The sequence below is a fragment of the Abramis brama genome (genome assembly GCF_963993115.1).
Source record: "Abramis brama genome assembly, chromosome: 11".
Taxonomy (NCBI): Eukaryota; Metazoa; Chordata; class Actinopteri; order Cypriniformes; family Leuciscidae; genus Abramis; species Abramis brama.
Window position 1 is genome coordinate 21,951,311 of NC_139973.1, and position 21,144 is coordinate 21,972,454.

Sequence of the window (21,144 nt, forward strand, 5' to 3'; positions counted from 1 at the left end):
GTGTCCCCGTCACTTTACTGGGGCGTTAGGACCCACACAGACCACAGGGTGAGCACCCCCTGCTGGCCTCACTAACACCTCTTCCAGCAGCAACTTAGTTTTCCCAGGAGGTCTCCTATCCAGGTACTAACCAGGTTCAACCCTGCTTAGCTTCAGTGGGCAACCAGTCTTGGGCTACAGGGTGATATAGCAATGCAGTAAATCCAAATGTAACACTCCCAAACGATTAAAATGATAAATCATTCATATTCCCACTGAGAATAATATTCCTGTTTAAAACTCCTTTGACACATTTAGAGCATGTGTAAACAGTGTCTAGTTTTAGTAACATTACAGATGTCTTCAGGAAACAAAACAACAATAAGAATGTGTAATTACACAGTTCTAAAGAGGTTTTCATCACAACCACTGCTTCAGTATTTATACACATAAACATTATGGATAAAAGTAGTTACAACATGTCATTTCAAAATAAATTTTCCTTGACACTAAATAATAAATATACACATTGCAATTTAGATTTTATTCTTTCCTAGGGTTTTCAGACATTACTGAACTTGTTTTAATAAGACTAATACAGCAGTCTACATGTCAATGCACAGCTGAATGAAGATAATTTAACAGGGAAAAATAATCAAGCTTTACTGCAGAAAAAGGATATATACAGTATCTGTAATATTTTTGGTAACACTCTTGTAAACATTTCAGCTTCCAAAGAAGTATCAAAATCTCCTTCACAATTATCTATTAAAAATGGCTGCCATTTTCATTTTCATTACTTTGAATATGAAATGAAGTAAAATTATGAACCATTCAAATGCATTACATTAGCAAATCCTCAGATGTATCAAGTTAACAGCAAAGTTTTCCTGAACGTCATTCGCTTTATCAAAGTCATAAATAGAGATGGATATAACTCATGATGTCATTGCCACTCCTACAGCTATTATTCTTTTCCATACTGTCTTAGTTTATCAAGAATATCACTGATACTAGAGATCACTTGAGCATGACTCACACAAAAGCTGTTTGTCACAACCGTCCAAATCATTGTTGTCATCAAATGGGACATGATGTCATGAAACTGAGCCTAAGTCAGCAAAAGATCAGGTGATGATCAGGTCATGAAGGGAGGGGAAGCTACTATTGTACTGAAACGAGAAAGACATGGAAGAGAAGAATAAAATAATCCTATTAGGGTGGTCATATTATGCATACAACAAAAGATGCATAAAAACTAAGATATCTACAGAAAAGTGAGAGAACGTTCAATAAAACATAAAATATCTGATAATCAGCATATGCAAAAATAAAAAATAAAAGTCACACTGAGGGGAAAAAGAAAATAAAGAATGGTTTCTTAATCCAGTGCTTTGAAACATTTTACTGCCGTTTCATAAACAAACCCAATAACACGTATGGAATACTTAAAATAATAAGATATCAATGGCACATTCTTCCACAATCTACTCTAGATTAAAGCAGTGCAAATTTGTTTCACAAAAGAAGTAACAAAAAAGAACCCAAGCAAAATTATTGCACAGCTTAACTTATACAACTCAAATACATGACTTCTGTAGCGAGTTGTATATTCACAGGCCTATGACACTCACGATCAGTGCAAGACATTCATGTCTAAGCAGCTTTGGTTGCAACATTCTCCATTGGACTGAATTTTTTGATTGCCTGAGCTCTGCTTACAGCTAAATATGATTCCATTTTGGACTTTTAACGGCTAAAACCGTTGGCTAAAGCCACTTCTTAGAGCTTCCGGGTAACACTCCCTGTGAGAAAAAATATACACACAACAAACAGATGTTTCAACAGAGACAGACCTCTTGTGGACAGTTTAAGTAATACGGGGCTGTGCTTAGAGGGGGATGCCTAATGCTTGAGAGAGAAAGAGGCTTTAAAACTCTCATGAATAACCACTGCAGATGTTATTACTCGAGTAGCACATGCACATTATGTACGTTTACGACTATGACATCAGACACTTATCACATCTGGGTTTCTTCTGTTCATGCTGTGCTACTTTCTGGGGTAGAAATAGCACAGACAGAGCGATTATATCCTTACTAAGACTCTGACACGGTTTCCTGTGTGTTGCTAGCGGTGTCATTGTGATCGGCTGAGGGTTCTTCAGTCTCTGAGGTGCTGGAGTCATCATCATCTGTTTGTTCTGCACTGTGGTACAGCATGAGAGCCTGGGTCTTATGGGTAATGGTGATGGTGCATGGACCTTGCGCCCACGGCTCTCCATCCACCTGCATTGGCATCCGAGAACTCTTCAATACCAGCTACCACAAAGAAGCAAAAGGATAATCATGTTTTCATCTTTCTGTTTGTTGTTGGACAGTATAGGTGTATATGACACAGAATGAAAATTACTAACAGTGCTTGTGTCCACTGGCACAGAGCAAGCAGAGCAGGTGTTTTCAATTAATTCCTATGGGTGTTGAGCAATATGTTTGTGTGGAGGCTTGTGGGATTGACAGTGGACCAGATAAAGCATTTAGAGCTTCCGAGAGCATAACAAAAGTTGAGAAAGGCTCAACTTTATGCAAATGAGGAGCGGACAATGTCGGACGGCAGCAAATAGCTGTGAGGTTTAGGTAGTTACGTTTGTCTATTGTAGGTTTTGTAGTTGTTACATACATACATACATACATAATAGTTGGACAATGAAACTGAAACACCTGGTTTTAGACCACAATAATTTATTAGTATGGTTTAGGGCAGGGTTCACCAATCTCGGTCCTGGAGGGCCGCTGTCCTGCAGAGTTTAGCTCCAACCCCAATTAAACACACCTGAACCAGCTAATCAAGGTCTCACTAGGCATACTAGAAACTTTCAAACAGGTGTGTTGGAGCTGGTTGGAGCTAAACTCTGCAGGGACAGCGGCCCTCCAGGACCGAGATTGGTGAACCCTGGTTTAGGGCCTCCTTTTATGACCAATACAGCATCAGTTCGTCTTGGGAATTACAGATACAACAAGTCCTTCACAGTGGCCAGAGGGAGTTTAAGCCATTCTTCTTCCAGAACAGTATCAAGGTCACTATGTGATGCTGGTGGAGGAAAACGTTTTCCAACTTGCTCCTCCAAAACGGCTCAAAAATATTTAGATCTGGTGACTGTGCAAGCCATGGGAGATGTTCAATTGCACTTCCATGTTCATCAAACCATTCTGTCACAAGTCTTGCTGTGTGTACTGGTGCATAATCATGCTGATACACGGCACACTCTTCAGGGTACCTCATTAGGTGCACATGGTCCTCCAGAATGGTTTGGTAGTCCTTGGCAGTGCTGCCATAAGGCACAGTAGGGAATGCCATGATATTGCAACCCAAACCATCACTGATCCACCCCCATGCTTCACTCTGGGCAGTAACAGTGCGGGTGTTAAGCCTCTTTGGGGCTTCTCCACACCGTCCCAAGGATTTGGGAAAGAGAGTGAAGGTGGACTCATCAGACAACAATACATGTTTCACATTGTCCCAAGGTTTGCACTGTTGGCACCAATGAAACCGACATTTGGCATTGGCACAAGTGACTGAAGGTTTTGGCTATAGCAGCCTGACCATGATATTGATTCTGTGGAGCTCCTGACAAACAGTTTTGGTGGAAACAGGAGAGTCGAGGTACGTAGTTAATTCTGCAGTTGGGCAGCTGTGGTTTTATATTTTATCGATAAAATCCAGATTATTACCTGGACATCCTATTCAGACAGCTTCCTCTTGCATCGACAGTTACTCCTGTTGGATGTGGTTTGTCTTGAGTGGTTGTATGCTGACATTACCCTCGATCACACTCTGCTCTTACTGATGGAATATAAAATCATTAAAGCTTGGCCACCAGACCAAGCATATATCTTGGCCAGTGTTTCAGTTTCATTGTCCAACCCCTGTATATGATACATTTTGAAGTTTGGATGCTTTCTTTGTGAATAGACTGGCTGTTAACAAACGTTTATTAAATTGACACCATATGTTTGTTTTTTCGGCAAACAAAACTTGTATCTTTGCAACTGTAATGGTGTGTATATATGATGATTATATTTGCCATGTACTGAAAACAAACATAGATTAATAACACTCGCTACAGACTCCACAAAGGCCTTGTAGCAGTTTGAGTGGCCCTGAGTGGAGTTTTGCCGTTGCAGTGTACACGCCCACTCAAGCAACATTAATGCTGTATGAGTAAAGAACATTTTTATGGTCTCACCCGTACAGTATGTGCCTGTCCCAGCCTCACAGGATTGGCCAGTTTCACCTGGATCTGTGCACAGTGGAATGAGCCATATACCCCCACCACCTCTAATAAGCCATCATCCACACTGAAGAAAGAAAAGTGTATTTTCAAATGTCATCCTATTGTGATCCAGATCTGTGAAGTTTCATTTAATTTTAGCCTATGTTCACAAAGTCTAACTATGAGTCTCTAAAGTGTACAATACAGTGACATCTGGATTCTCACCGTGTTGGAGGATAAGGCTCATCTCCCATTCCCTCCCACAGTCTACATCCACCACCCCAGTAGCCGATATTACACACTATTATCCCCTCCAGATTTGGCAAAGTCACTTGCTCTCCATCCAGCTCCAGCTAAAAAGACACAATTAAGCATTAACAAGCATTAGAACATCTATTAAAAACACGATTCAGTTCAGTAAATGCAAGACTTCAATAATTTAGTTAAAGCCCTACATTTTTTTCTGTTTTACTTGGATGTACATCACAATATGGAGGAAAAGATCTGTCGCTACTTCTGTTTCATTGCAACTTTAAAAATGCACTTTTGGTCTGAGATGTGGTTGCAGCACATTAATGCTGTATTCACATATTCTCAACAATTGCATTTTGTTTTCACCTTCATAGTTGACAAACCACCCACCATGGATAATATTACAGTTGAAGCATGTAGTTTTTTCAGTATTAAAACTATTTCTGCTATTTCTGATTAATGTGCGGAGCAGATGTGGCTACAAGTAAGCCATTCGTATATAAGAAGAGTGTAAACACTGATGCTTTCAAAACTGTTTAGTTCACTCGTGTCAATTTCTGTCTAACAGCATTTAGGTTTGATCTTAACTTTTTTGTATGAACAATGAACAATAGGGGAACGGCATTTAGGTTGGATCTTAACTTTTTTGTGACAATGAACAATAGGGGAATGTTTGGGAAACCTGTTTAGAAAGTCATTATGTTTACAATCCCATTTGGTTCTGCTGTGGCACAGAAATAAGCTGCAGCTTTAAAGAAAATTCTGTTCTCAAATAAGCACCAGGAATCAGTAACAAACATTAACAATATAGAGCTAGATAATGTTTGTTAGAAATAGATTTTTTGTATTTGTAAAGTCTAATAATTATGCTAGACTATTATCACATTTCAATGACTTTTTATCATCAGTTTTAATCGAGTTTGAAACGGTTATTCATCATTACAGTATTATTTAAGACACAAAAATGGCCCAGTCCCAAATGATACCCTAAAAACTTGCAGCCTTCCTACGAGTCCGCACTTTTGTGACGTAACGCTGCTTTGGCAAAAGTGCGCATTGATGGCGCATATCAGCTGCAAAGGGGGTGCTCGTGAGCACCCTTCTGAAACCTACAATGACAAATGGGACAGCCTATGGTCTTGTGGACTTAACGGACACGCGCACACAGCAGCCATTGTAAGTCCACAAGACCCTTAAGTGCATATGAAGTGTGCCATTTGGGACAGGGCCAGTAAGGTAGTAGGAAGTCAATGTCAACGCTACAGACTTCCAGAGAAAATGCTAATCATATGATGACAATAACAAAGGCAACCATCAGAGAACACTTTGCCTAAAAAACTTTTCTCAGGGAGCAAGTTAAAATGTTTACCTCAATCTTCTTATCCAGATCTTTACATTCTTGCACTAAACAATCTTTGGTACCATAGAGGAAGTACACTGCCTATGGGAAAAGACAATTGGTAGTACTATTAGCCATTAATTTACAAAACACTTCTGTTTTAATGAAAAAGGAGAACATAGCAGTGCATTAATACAGGATAAGTTGTGTAGTAGGCCTACTAATAAGACATATTAGTGTATTAACTAATGTGTGTATTTTTAGCCCCACTTTATATTAGGTTTATTTAACTACTATGTACTGGTGTTAAAACATCACAAATGTTTGGTATAATGCACTTACTGTTTTCATGTTATATTGCAAAACACCTTTGCTGCTACTGAAGTGAGATATGGTTAATGTTAGGAAGTATGGTTTTGTTTAAGGCTGGGTTAAAGGGTAGGGGAAGGGTTTACATTGTAGTTATAGATGTAACTACAGAGTAATTACAAATACCATGTGTGTACACAATAAGTGCATTGAATCAAAAATAATTTAAATGTTAGCACATAATAGTTAAAAACGGTTAATATAAATCATTATATAAAATCTTTTTTTTTATAATTGTGGATGTATAATCCAACAACAGAATCATAACATTTTCTCAGTTTTCTTTCGAAGTGGAACTTCGAAGCTGTGTCTTGGTGTTGATGCTATGGGGAATGCCATCAGCGTGACCGGTGTCTGAGCATGTGTAAACAAACATCAATAATTTTTGGCAGATGGCAGTCTATGATGTCACATGTGGAAAGCCAGAGAGTATAAAAGGGTGTCTGGGTTACAAGCTTTTTTGTTTTCAAGGGCCGTTAGTTTGCAAGCGCGTGAAGTAAACAATAGAGAGCAGCGAGACAGTGTGTTCCTCCGTGTAGGCGTTATCCTACACCTGAGGACTTACATGAGTTCTGCGTCATCTGACTTGGAGCGGAGCACATGTGTTCAGCCCTTGATGGATGCCCTCACTGTGACAAGTTTACATTAAGGAAGCTCCACTCATGCTTGTCTTTTTTTCAAGTGGATAGCCCTGCTGCTGCTGTTTCCCGTTCGAAAAAACAGTAAGTCGCCCGTGGTTTTTCTCCCACATTTCCTTGTGGGCCATGATCGTCCCTGCCCTGTGAGCCTTCCATTTCTTCCTTATCTACAAACTGAGTTGGGAAAATCATGTAAGAACCCATACTGAGCCTGCATTTTTTCCTTTCAGCATTCAAATTATTTGAATGTGGAGGGATTATGTGAATGTGGGTATGTGAAGATGCCCTCCGTTGAGGAGACACTAGCTAGCTATCTTTCACAGGGCTTCAGTAAAGGTTTCCTTTATCTTCAGTAAAGGCTCCAGCTTTACTATCAAATCTGTGCCAGACCACCTTAAGGCTTGTAGGCAAAGCATATGCAGCAGCGAGTAAGGCTGGTGGTGTCCTGCACACGACGGTTTTAAATTCATCTTTGTGTCAACGTCACAGGATGTTATGTTTTCTTTAATACATCAATGACTCATCTGTGTTTCATAATTATTCATGAGACTGCATGTCCTTATCCTATGAGAAGACACCTTGCTTAATTATTCATGACAACACACATTGATTTCCTATTACAGGTGCTTCAAACAATGAGATCGCAAACTGTAAGTGAGAGATGCATTAATGGATCAAAAACGAGTGTTTGCTTTTGCTTTGTAACCGATCAAATGGTTTATAAAAACGCCTCAAAAGTTATCAACGATGCAACAGCCTGTTCATATATATTTTCAAATGCAGAGAACAAATGTGAATGGCTGTGTATTTATTTGTGTATTAAATTACAGCTGTCACAGGATATATACTGTATGTATTTGTGTAATTTACAGTGAGCTTACAAAACCATGTGTACATTGTGTTGATTGTAATGTTAATTTGCAGCGTGCATTAGTGGGAAACTTTGATACTTTTAATGAGAGTGAATCAGAAGCCGTTGCTATGTTGTCAGTCTTCCCCTCCACTCTGCAGTTCACCACGCCCACTTTTGTAGCATTTTTCAAAACTGAGGTGAGAACTGACTGCTGCTATAATAGGGGGTTCATGACCCTTTAAAGTGCCGACATCAGGCTTTGTCTTGGACTGATGATTCAAGAGGTGCATGTCGTAATCCGACCCATGAATCGATATGGTCATTGGAAAATGCTTGGTGTTAGCACTGCTGAGAGTAACTGCTTTTGCAGTTGCAGTGAGATGATGCAACCACTCTTTGATTTAAGTTGCCTTCGTCATGTTTACTGGAGGTTTCAGTTGTAATGATTATTGGATTATCAATCAGAAAGCTACGCATCTGATAGTGATTTTATAGAAGGTGGTCACGGTGAACCATACATCCCCTTCGGTTATTCTTGATCATTACTGATCTGAGATGATTGTAGAAATTACTTAATCCTTATTTTGATTTTGACTCTCCAGTACTTCTAGAGGACTATATAAGTCGACTGCGAGTAAAAAAAAAAACCTCCATGTATATGCACTTTTGGGATGATATGAACTATCTCACATCCTTCTAAGACTCGTGGTTGTTAACAACTGCTGCTTAATAAAGCATGGGAATAAAGCAGGTTGTTCAATATTTTTGGGGAAAAATAATAAGGAAAGAGAGGATGGTAGCTGACCATTCTCTCTGTCTCCTGTATAGCGCACTGATGTGCAGATTTTGTAAATATAGAGCAAATATTACTGTCATGCGATGCAGAGACTTTTTCATGGTGTTGGTGGTAGGTTGCATGTCCGAGGACATCCCGTCCTCTTCACTTGGTAGGAGAATGGACTGCCACAATGGAGATGAATCAGTCATCCCTCTGTTGCTGCCCAGGTCAACTATTCTGCTTAACTTTCTGGAGGCTCTTGCTAGGGTAGAGCTAATGACGAAGATAGTATCCTCTCTCTTTTTCCTCCCTTATGCATAAGGGTGCACTATTTAATGATAGAACTTTAGTAATTAGAAGTCGTAACCATGTATAAATGCATTGCGTATTTGTCATTTTAACTAAACTTGGGACTGGTGATGGTGCTTAAGATATTGTTGGTCATTCAGTGTTTCAGTAAAAAAAAAAAAAAAAAAAAAATTTTTTTATAGATAATAGTAATTATTCTTAAAAGATACTAGTAGTACTACTAATTCTACTACTAACAATATACAATGCACTAAGGATTGATGAACTGCTGGGTTCATGAATATTAATCACGTTGTAAGCGTTAGCTCGAACTGATTTGCTGAAATCTCAACGCCAGCCAATGAGATTGCCGTTTGTGCATTAGTTCCGCTCATACCGAAGAAACCGGCATATCTTCTGCTTGTTGACAGGTAAATACAACAAAGAATATCGTTTACATGTAGAGCGTCAATTGCGAGGTATGTAAGACTTTTGCTCTCTCTATTTGCGTGTGTGTGAGAAACACAGTGCTCTCAGCAAAGAGTCTGCGAGTCATGTGCCTTCACACTAGAGTTTACGGTAAGTCAAATACAGGTACGCTGCGCATCCATTGAAATAGTACAGATCGCTTGACGGAGAACGAAACTCTCAAGCGCTCAGTCAGTGTTCAGCGAGTGAAAATATATCTATGCTAAACTTATACTTAGCCTCTAACACACACTGGTGAGTAAAATCTAATAATTTATTAGCCAATGGCTAATGATAGACATTATTTAGTTGTCCAGAGTGAAGATTTACTCACATTGTAGAGGGTTGTAAAGTCAGAAGTTTTAGGGGTTATTCCCTAGAGCATTGGTTCCCAACCTGGGGTCCGCACCCCCCTCAGGGGGGCGCCAGAGTTCACAGGGGGGGGCGCGGGAGCGGATATGCTTTGAGGTGAATAAAGATGCATAAAATGTTCCACTAATAATTTTATATAAAAATATTTTTTCAAAGTTTTTAAAAAATCATATGCTTACAATGTCGATTTCAATTACAATTTCGTTATTTCAAATGTAGGCGAATTTCGCGTGGCAAGCGCGCTCATAATGTAAGAGACGCCGGCGCGACCACAACAGTTCCCAACATCAAATGGCAAACATAATGCAAGCGGAACGAAACTGCTCGTTATTGTGTGGTTGAAGGACCGTTTATCAGTTTGGACCAGTGCAGCGCGAGCCGATCTTGATCATGCGACACTGTTACTACACAGCGCTAATAAGAGATCCAGTAAAGAAAAAGCATTTGAATTCGCCACAGAAGTAATAACATCGCTGCGAGATCTAGTGAGAAACATTCACATTTCTCCGTTATTAACGGATCAAACAGCGCGTGGAAACCTGGAAGAAACATTGTGCCATGAATGAACTATCCAGTGTCCACAGATCAACATTCACCATGGATTTACTGTAGTAACACTAACTGCAACCATGGAAGTTTGGCAGGATAGTAGGCTATAATGCCTTCAAGTAACATTACATCGGTTTTATTTTTACATTATGAATACAATTGCTGCCCTCAAATGTTAATCTGAAATAAAATAAACCTTTGTTTATAACTACTACAATATTACATTTAATTAATAGGGGGGTCACGGATTGTTAAATATGTACATGGGGGGGCCCCAAGGAAAAATGTTGGGAACCACTGCCCTAGAGCCACCGTGTGTCTCTCGCATAAGTAACATAGGACGTGCCCTTGGATGTTGATGCATTCTTCTGACTCCAGCTAGATCCTTAGAGTCACTTAAGTGCTATGCTCGCTCTGTTTGTGCATACTCACAGTGAGGCAGGCATTCTTCTGCATGGAGTAGCAGGTATTGCATTCCCCATAGCGTCAACACCAAGACGCAGTATTGAAGTCCCACTTTAAAAGGGAACATCTCAGGTTGCGAATGCATCCCAGGTCCCCTGAGAAGGGAAATGAGATTCTGTGTATTGTTTCCATGCTTCAGGGCATGCCTGCATGTCTACTTCAGACAAAAGAGTTGATGACATGTAAACGTCATAGACTGCCATCTGCCAATAATTATTGCCCAGACACCAGTCACAGATCTCATTCCCCATTGTGTCAACACCAATACTTGTCCCCCTTCTCATGGAACCCAGTTGCATTCGCAATATGAGACATTAGACATTAGATAAAAAAAATTAAAAAAAGGAATATATGCTTACATGTATAAACGTATTTGCACCGAAATATGTAGTTTATCTTAATAAACATATGTAGAAATACTCTTATAAGCTTTTTGGATTTCATTTTCCTGTGAAATGAAGAGATGGACAGGTAATGCACCAGACCTTATTGATGATTCGGCTGGAGAAAAAGGAGGGTGTTTTCTCTCTGTGCGCATGAAAGTTCAGTGCCATGAGAGCATCAGGACCCACTGAGAAATAATTATTCATGGCCAACACCTGCCGAGAAAACAGCTTTTAGCTAAAATCACAATCTCATTTCTTCACCACTTAATGAATCAAAAGCACCATGATTGATTTAATAAAGACAACTAAATTAATACATAGTTATTTCATGGAATTTTATGCTAATAAAATAGTTTTTATGCCAGTTTAAATTACTTTAAAGGGACACCAGGTAACTTTTTAACCTTAACTGAACAGCTTCGGAGTCAGTGGAATGGTTATATTACTTATTTCGGGTTGAATGGTGGTGGTTTCGCACCCCCCTGGTGCCCGAGAGCGGAAAAAACTCACTTATAACTTTGGGCCGGCGGGTCGGCGTCAGGAAGTATCGCGTGATATCAGGTCTCGCGATGTAACGAATTGCTTGACGGCACTGCACACGTACACACCCCCATTCAAGCACCGGCTAGCTATAAGCAGAGAATGTCTACTATAAGAAAAGGGCAACGATAGACTGAGTTATAGCTGAGCCTGTAAAAAAGAAGCAGAAAGCTAAGAAATCTTTTTCGGAGGACCAACGAAAGAGGAAACGGGAGGTTTGACCGAGCAAGATGTCAGACTCGAGTAAATATCGGACCGACTTTTTCAGTATGGCGAGAACTGAGAGAAACAGAAGCCTGCAAAACGGATGCTGACCTGGCTGCTGTTGCACTTGTAAGTATCTTTGGAATAAACTGTTTAATATTTAAATTTCAAGTAATTGTGACCTCAGGATGTTATCTATTGTCTGTAAAGGTTTTTATTATGATCGCTGTCTGTTACGGGCTTACTAGTGCGCTAGATACTATAACTTTGATGTTAGCATTGTCATTAGCAAACACGTTTGATTTCTGTAGTTGTTTGGCCGTTCCTCTGTCGGTTTTATTTGTGTAACTTACACTTCTATTTTGTCACTAAGTCAACGCGTCTGATAATAGGCAATAAACGTTGCACATATCATGATCGAGCTAGAAAAAACGTTCTGATGTTTTCTTAGACAAGCAAAGGTAAACGGTACTACTTTTTTATGCTCATGTCCACTCTCCCAAAAACAAACAAACACGAAAGCAGTAGTTCGCCTCGTTCATGTCGTTCGTTCCCGGTAAAAATACTAGTATGCATGACAACACCAAAAAAAAAAAAAAAAAAAAAATCGCCATCAGTTGGAAAGAAAATATTGCTTTACTTGCCTCAGTAGACATAACTGGTTTTGAAATAGCCGGTTCCTCTGCTCAGCTGGGTTGCTCGTGGCGAGGGGGGAGGGACAACAGTTTGTTTTTACAACAGAGTGTTTGAAAGCATTTACTACCAGACACTAGGGGGAGCTTCGTAGAGAAAAAACACTCAGACTTGCCTGGTGTCCCTTTAACATATAATTTATTGTGCACTCTGATGTACTATAATGTTCCTGCTGGTTGTTCACATACTGTATAGTGTATACTGACCTTTGGCTTACGAAAATAGTTTCCTTTGGAGGCAACTTGAACTTTCCACCTGAAACATTCAAAGCAGGAATTCAAAATAAATTGAAGAATAACAAAATCCAACCCTCATAATACAAGACTTTACAGCACAGCCAGGGTCTCACCTGTCCATTTTGACTACTTCAGCCTCTAGAACATTCCTGAGCACCTGTTCTACTGAGATCTCACCAGCGTATCCTGCTCCCCATCCCAAAGAGTTTGACAAATCATTGCCTGTGCCCAACGGCAGGATGGTCACAAAAGGGATAAACTGATCTTGACCCTATTTAGAGTAAGAGACCAACAAACAATATTTTATAACCCAAAAAATTACTTGTTTTTCTTTGAAATAACACCACACATGTGAAAATAATGCATCGCATAATGACATTACACATCCTACTAGCCAGGCCACATGAATGTACAGTCTATATATATTATGGCACTTAAACACATGAAAAAAAAAAAAAAAAAAATGCTTGGTTAACATTCACATCTGACTTTAATCTAAAGTATCCACTCAACTATTTCGCTTATTGTACAGCACTCACCTTCAGCTTCATGGTATCAATGGCATCCAGAACCCACCCCACTGTGCCGTCTCCCCCACACACCAGAACACGCACGCTGCCTGGGGGCAAAAGAGTACACAACTGCAGGGCTTTAGAGGGGGGCAGCTCAGACAGATCAAACACCTGGGAGAAACAAAAAAAAATTATACATAAAAAGAGACCGAATACATAGAAACAGAAAAACACTGGCCAAGTGTGTGAATGTAAGCAGAGTCAACTTCTACCTGTACAGGGTTCAGAAGGGTACGAAATTCTCCCAGCAGAACCTCCCCCATGTTGTTGCCACTTCTTGTGTTTGCCAAGATCAATACCGGAGTCCAGCCACACCCGCACAATGCAGCAAGCTACGAGCATACAAATAAACAATTAAACAGTCAATTAGGTTCATTTAATTACATTCATCCAGTGGACAGTGCATGAATTGATAATTTCATCACTGATGCTGAGGAACTGAGGGACGATTTTTCTTGCTTTGGTTCTCTTTTCTACAAATTGTAACTTTTTAAAAGACTTAGTACTCAGTTTGTAATCGAATCAAAAGTGTAGTTTTTAAAAAGTTTATGCATATTTTAATTTGGCAAATAATAAGCGTTTCAGATAAAAAATACTTCATGTCAAGTAAAAGCTTTTGTGGCTTTTTACAAACGAGACGCTGCACTGAAATTATAGGGAGGGAATGCAGGGTCTTGTGATGCATTTTTTTCAAAGAACTTCATTTAACTTGATGCAGCGATTATACACAATATGCTGAAAAAGCAACAAGACTGTGCGAAACAGTCAAAGATGTCTATCTAAAACATTCTTACATTGAAAAGTACATCAGCCAGAAATTTATACTATAATATACTGTTACCTTTTTTGAAATTCTCAGTGTTAAAACCCTACTACCACAACTTATACTACACTATGGAGTAGAACAAGTTCATAAGTATGTAAAATGGGACACATCTAATGTGTTCTACTCTCAGAATTAGCTGAATATTTCATAATGATCTGATTCTTATATTTTAATTAATTAGACCTTGATTAAACATGATATTCCAGGCACAATGGCAGATTTTGAAAGAATGGCATTCTTAGGATTTTTAGGACATTCTCTAATTAATGGAGGAGTGGTACTTTTTTTTTCCGAAAAATGTACCACTACATGTAAAATAGTACCAGAGATTATTAAAAAAGACTGTATAAAATAAAAAAAGTACCACTCTGGTACCACTCAATCAGGATTATGTAAAAATGAGAGAAAATCTGTTATGCAAATAAAAATTTCCAAATCTTAAATGAAACTACATTTTTATTATTTTTTTATGACATTCCCTAAGGTCCACTTATTGACCTTATAGGGAAACAAGCACACAGCCGTCTTTAGAATTTTGTCTTTGAACTCTGTATTTATATGGTATCGCTGCCGAAGAGCAGGTGAAGTGGATTTACTTATTATAGAGTTAGAAAACATTATCATGAGCATTGTAATGTTTGAAGTGGATGTCATAATAAATGTCAGTAGAACAGGAAGATTTTAAAACGAGCGGTTCATTCATAAATTCGTAAGATCTTACCTTTATGCTGTGGAAATACAAACCGGAAGACAGAACAGACTAACAAAGAAGTTGAGTTCTGAAACTTACAGTATGTTTTTATAGCACAATGATGTCTTGTATGTCAAAAGATCAAGGGAAATTTGATGACCCCTTTAAATACACACTAAACAATTGATTGACAGACAAAATCAGCCTCTGTGCACAGTTAAAAATTTTGAAAAAGAAAAGAAAAATGTCTCTGTATGACAGATGTTTTGGTTTGTGAATAGATCCTCACCTTGCTGTACTCATCAGGGTGCCTTCGGCGGAGCTTGTTGACTTGATAAAGGTAATATGGAGGTATGATAACAGAGCGAAACTCTCCAAGATCACACAGATCATCACTCAGACTGGAAAGGCAGTCATCATGCACTGTTGTCTGACACCATACACACCTATTCCCGAATAAAAGCAGCAAATGTGAGTGAGGGCACTTGTAGCTTGTTATAAAACACTGAAATGGATACTTTATTGACTGCAAACCCTCTGTAGAGATCTCATAGTAAGATTTCTTATCTTCAACAAGATACAACCTTAATAAATCATAAAATAATGGCACAAATGATTTCAAAGTAATTTTAAATTCACAAAAGCTAATCTGACACCAGTTTAGTGCTACCTTTGACACTGAGGATTAAGGTGAAAGAAACTGGTCTAGGATCGCACATTATATTTGGATTACTGGGATTACTGACTTTTTAATCAAATCGCGCTTTGGAAAGATTAAACACATAGAGAAAGACAGGCTTCCAGTTTGTTTTGACAACAGTCAGTGATGCATTTTCAGGTGCTTCAACAAAAATAGATTTCTGTGTGCTCTCATTTGCTATTGCTCTTCAGGTTATTGCCAGCAAAACACTTTTCTTTCCTTTAAGATTTTTTTGTAAATATTAACTTTGACTTTTGTAAATATTGATAAAACTATGGATGCTGCAGGAAGGTGGGCGTTAGTTCTAATCAAAATAGTTTTTCTGTTTATGGTGAGAGAAATTTTTAGTTAAAACGTTCAAACCCCTATTAGAAAGCATTGTATTGTTTGCCATTTTGCCCTTGTTCTTCCTCAAGAATTGAGTTGCTTCCCATTTCTTTCTTTCTTCTTCTTCTTTTTTTTTTTTTTACAAAACTGATTTATTAGGGACCGTTCGGTATTTATGGAAGGGGCCACCGGAGGAAAATAGGGGAGGGTCATGTCTTTTTATTCATTGTTGAGGGGAGGGTCATCCAACTTTTTTTTAGTCTAGGGGGAGGGTCACCCAACTTTTATATTCATGAAAACAGAAGCATTTCAAAGTGGCTTGTTTGGTGCTATTTTTTTCCATGTTGATTTCGCGTTATCAGCCCCCCTTCGATATCAGATGGGTCTGACCAAACAAAAATCCAGTTTGACGCTGTTTGACAGTGCGCGCGCACTTCAGTTTGCGCTTAGAAAAACATCTATGAATGTAACATCTTGGAACATCATCAGAGAATGCCCTTTTAATTGGTCGTTTCAGTCATTGTGAGTCACGTATCGTAGCAACGATGACGACTAGTGACAACAGCGGGATGATAGCCTTTATATTTCACATTTCTTTGGTTCAGTCTTATTTATTAGGCCTACTTTGCTATTCTATAAATATATAGGCCTAATAAGTTGTATTATAATATGCTATAATGTAGGCTATGAAATATATTTAGCCAATATAAATGTATCAATTAGTTTTCACAATATTCATCAGAAGTCATCATTTCAGGGGTTATTTTTAAAAAAAATTCTTCCGTGGGGACCAGGCACGGCGTTAGATTTCGGCGCACCCAAAACTAAAATAATAATAATAATAATAATAATAATAAGCCATTAATTTGTACTAAAATAGTATTTTTTTAAAAGCTGTCTATTTTGATGTTTCTGCGCAAGTTCAGCAGACAGTGCGGTTCGGGTTTGTTCTGATCAGAGCTCGTGAGCGGAGAGCGCGTTTCTGAATATTCCGCTCCGCTCGCTCATTCCTTGCCACAAATAACCGGTTAAAGTAATGATTATGAATGTGTCTAAATTAGCAAGGAGACATTTATTTGTTTAGTAATAAACTGGTGTTTTCTGTGTCGCTGCAAAGATGAAGTTGACGATGCTCGCCATGAACGCCAGAGAGAAATGCACATTTCATATGGATATTCAGAGTAGCCTATTTATTTTGGTTTGAATATTTTCGTTTAAAAGTAGACATTTCAAGCTTTCTGTAATATAGACTATATTCCTCAAATCTGTGAGGCACACGCTGAGTTTTTCGGCGCCCTCCAGTTCACGTGCAATGCAAGTGATCGTGTCGGCGCCTTATTAGATTGTCTGATATTGGCTTCTTATGTATTAAATACGGGCAATTGGTTGATAAAACATTGATCAAAATTAAGATACAATTTATACAAAACGAAAATCTTTTAAAAAGAGTTTTCTACAAAACAAAACTTAATGAAGTGGTCAAAATCATGTTTTACCAAAAACAGCGCCGTTGCTAGGAGGGCGCCAGCGCCTCTGCCTTTCAGCGCCTCTGCCTCGCGAGTGGATGATCGCCCTGAGGACGCCTAGCAATGATATACCTTTAGTGGTAGTGTATACCTTTAGTTCAGTTATCGCAGCGCGCTAAGAGACAATGTTACCTGAAAATGCAGCCCAGGTATGATGCGTATGATGCGTAATGGAGATTCCAAAGCGCTCTTCTTTGGTCAGAACCATGGAGAGCAATCGCGGATAGGTCCGTCCATATGCACCAGAAACTTTTAACAATGCAACAAAATTTTTAAAGAGCATCAAGCTATTAAAATCTATATTATGTATACGCACAGATAATATAGCATTAGGCTTTATTAGTCAATATTTTTTATTAGGTTAAACAGTGATTGGATAACGTTTTTAATTTAACGTTTTTAATTTAAGGCCTACCCACGATTCGTCTGGCCCATCCAAAACTGGTTCACGATTCCAGTGTTATGGACGTGACATTTGCAGTCAAAACTTGAAATATAAATTCTCAGGAAATGCATTTAATACCAATATTTTGAAACGTCTGAAAGGAGTCAAGACATTAGAAAAATATCAGTCTACACATGCATTTTATATTTAATATGAGGGAAATACATATGTGACGTGACACAATTTTTTTTTAGTAATTTGTAAGTTGTATTTGTATTTTTGTAGTAAGTTGTATTTTTTAGTAATTCTATAAATTACACTGTGCAAACCAAAAGATAATGTATATACCCAACGGATGAATAAAGATCGGCCTCCACAGAACATAAAATATTATTTTTATTTTATTTTTCGTGTTCGCATTTATGTGAAGAAAAAAAAACAATGTTAGGGACGTGACAGTTCTCCATTACAGTCATGACTGCTCTAAGCTACTTTAAAATTTTCACAGAGACCTCAAACAAAAGCACAAAGCCTTTCTTTAAAGTGAATTTCGTTTTTGTATTAATTGTATCTTAATTTTAATCAATGTTTCACCTGGATTTAATAAATAAGTAAATATAGTAGAAAATAGATAGCCTAATCATGACACGGAGGCGCGGGCGAGTGAACTGGACTCTTGTCTCATAAATGAACCGAAACTCAGCGTAAGGTAGGCTACTTGCCTCACAGACCTGAGAAATATATAGAAAGCTTGAAATGTCTACTTTTAAACAGAACAATTCAAAATGAAGGAAAACAGACTGCTTTTCTGCTTATGAAATGTGCATTTCTCTCTGGCGCGTTCTGAGAAGATCGCGACGCATCGTCAACTTCATCTTTGCAGTCGACACAGAAAACACTTGTTTATTAATAAACAATTAAAATGTCTCCTTGCTATATTTGACATATTAATAATCATTACTTTTGCCGGTTCTTTGTGACAGCTTTTAGATGCTTTGTTGGCAACGCCACCGACATGTTGAACGCGTCACACGCATCAGCACTGAAAACATGATTTTTTTTTCAAATCTAAAATCAAAAATCGTGATACGAACCGAATCGTAGGTTTGGTCTATCGTTACAGCCCTAGTAAGACGAGTAAGCAAGAGTTTATGGTTAAAAAACAAAACAAAAAACAATGGCTATCTTTGCCAAGCGCAAACCAGTACAGAAGTAGGCTATAAATTATCGGGGAGGGTCATGCCTTTTTTCACAATCATTTTGGAGGGTCATAGAAAAATTTATTGCTGGCGAAGGGAGGGTCATGTCTTTTTTGACAACAGATCTCAAAACTCCTCCGGTGGCCCCTTAAATAAATAACGAACAGTCCCTTAATCCTTGGAAAGTTGCTGACCATCTGAAAGTGCCATGACAGAAAAAGGGAAATATTTACTCTTTCACTATACTAGACTAGTGTAAATTTAAGAACTTTTCTTCCAGGTCTATGTTGATTCAATATGAGCCACATTTTATTTTACTAATTTATCTCCCATGAAAATTCTCCAAAAACACGGTTATGTGTGTAATGTGTGCTTTTCTGTGATTTCAATCATAATACTCAGGATTATACTAAGTACCTATAGTCGCAGAGTTTAGGTTGAGTCCCGCACTGCTGTTTGCACTCGGCACAGTAGCTGGCGAGGGGCACATTTCCTCTGACCCACTGGTGGCTGAACCTCCCATCTGTCTTACTCTGGGTCATGATCTCCTTACATGAGAGGCTGCGATCTGCTCTGTGTATGCACTGCTCATCCGCACATATGCCGCAGCAGTCACAGAACGCCCCCTGCAGGATGGGCTGAGAGCACACGCAACAGTAGGTGGGCTTGTTGAAGAGGTCCGTGTAGTGCCAGCCGTGTTTGCCCTTTCGGAACAGATCTTTCAGCTGAACTTTGCGTTTGGGACGCTGGAAGCTGCACCACAATGTGATGAACACTGGGACCAGAACAGCAACCACGGTCCAGAGGAGCAAAGTCCACTCCTCCCGTAGCTCCTCAGTGCTATCCTCCATAGCCACAATTCTAATTTTACAGGACCTTCGTCACGCACAAGTCAGACCAGCTGAGAATGATCAGTAAATCCCAGCGATCGTCATCAGTCATTGTACCGAAGCTATGAGATCCCACAATTATCTTCAATTTATAACCCCATCCGAGCAGCACATCATCACATCGACAGGCAATGCAACAAACCTGAGTCACACTGATGTTACAGACCAGCCATCGTAAACATCGTTGCTGTCAAACACTTGGTAACGTTACAGCAAAACAAACTGTAAGCAGATAAATTACATCCACGTTTATATTCTACGTTTTATTTTCAAGGGAGAGATCCCGTCGTCATCTTTGTTACCCACGCACTGCACTGAAACCAGTGGAAGAATACAAACAGCGGATAAAAATCCTTACTAGATTCATCTAGTTTAATATACGGAAACGGAAATGATGACGTAGGTCTATGACGGATCATTTTCAGTGACCAATAGAAACACAATACGTGAGACAAAAAGCGAATTGTAACAGTCCGAAACTGTCTGCGTCCCAGGATCATGACAGTTAGGTATTGGAAGAAAGAAAAATAATAAATAAGGTAACATAATGATATAGGTGAAAAAGTTAAGAATTAAAAACGTTAGGCTACATTAAGAATGCTAAGGATAATAGTGAAAACCAGACATATTTCTTTCTTTCTTCTGCTTATTCTTCCTTTTTTATGAATAGGCTATAATTAATGAACTAGATATAAGTCTACTGTAAACATGTTAGTAATTTTACCAGAAACAATGTGAAATGCAAAAAATAAAAAACAACAACAAAAAAACTGTTAATTATATTATTAGCCTATTATAATTAGGCCTATATTTGATTCTTCGAGGCAATATTCAGGGCAATTCACTGTAGAAATGTGTTTTTTAAAAAGTAAACATTTTAGCATGTTATTATTTATTTAGCCTATTTATTTATTACACTTAGCCTATCTTGTAATTTATGGTGAAAATATATATGCCTATATTTAATAACAAGTACATGTAGCCTACTTTTACAGCAAAATGAGCCCTTCATAATTTACGTGAAAAAATAAGTTCGCAGAAGTAACTGTGTGACGCATTACATTTGATTATATTTTATTTAATTAGTCATGTATCTTATTATGTTGTTAATGTCGTGTTTTATGTTGTTAGGTAGGCTATTTTTTTTGTGTCTGTCTTGTGTTATTCTGAAGGTGTTTTTTTGTTGTTTTTTTTTGTAGGGTGTTTTGTCTGGGTTTCTGTGCACTGTCAATTCCTGTTTATAATAAAAAAAATATATAGAAATAGGCCTACCCTTTTTTCATTTAATCGTTTTCCACCTGGATGCTTGTCGGGTGCGAAGCAGATAGTTCGGACCGGTTGATAGA

General features: G+C 38.5%; 1 protein-coding gene across 1 annotated transcript; it reads right to left on the reverse strand.

Annotated features, from left to right (window-relative positions):
• Positions 1 to 255: 255 nt before the first annotated feature.
• Positions 256 to 20,204, reverse strand: dgke (diacylglycerol kinase, epsilon). Its single transcript, XM_084128451.1, has 12 exons — positions 19,326 to 20,204; positions 15,061 to 15,217; positions 13,467 to 13,586; positions 13,222 to 13,365; positions 12,796 to 12,953; positions 12,653 to 12,701; positions 11,109 to 11,222; positions 5,874 to 5,945; positions 4,478 to 4,605; positions 4,226 to 4,337; positions 2,080 to 2,300; positions 256 to 1,151 (listed from the first exon to the last, which is right to left on the reverse strand). The coding sequence occupies exons 1-12, from the start codon at positions 19,757 to 19,759 to the stop codon at positions 1,118 to 1,120; spliced, it is 1,743 nt and encodes a 580-aa protein (XP_083984577.1). The 5' UTR covers positions 19,760 to 20,204; the 3' UTR covers positions 256 to 1,117.
• Between the last annotated feature and the right edge of the window lie 940 nt (positions 20,205 to 21,144).

Excerpts from the sequence above, each read along its gene's own strand:
- dgke (XM_084128451.1), bottom strand. The coding sequence starts at position 19,759 with ATGGAGGATAGCACTGAGGAGCTACGGGAGGAGTGGACTTTGCTCCTC. Across the intron at positions 12,954-13,221 it reads TTGATACCATGAAGCTGAAG|GGTCAAGATCAGTTTATCCC; the intron begins GTGAGTGCTGTA and ends TACTCTAAATAG. Across the intron at positions 2,301-4,225 it reads GACAGGCACATACTGTACGG|CTGGTATTGAAGAGTTCTCG; the intron begins GTGAGACCATAA and ends TCTTTGTGGTAG.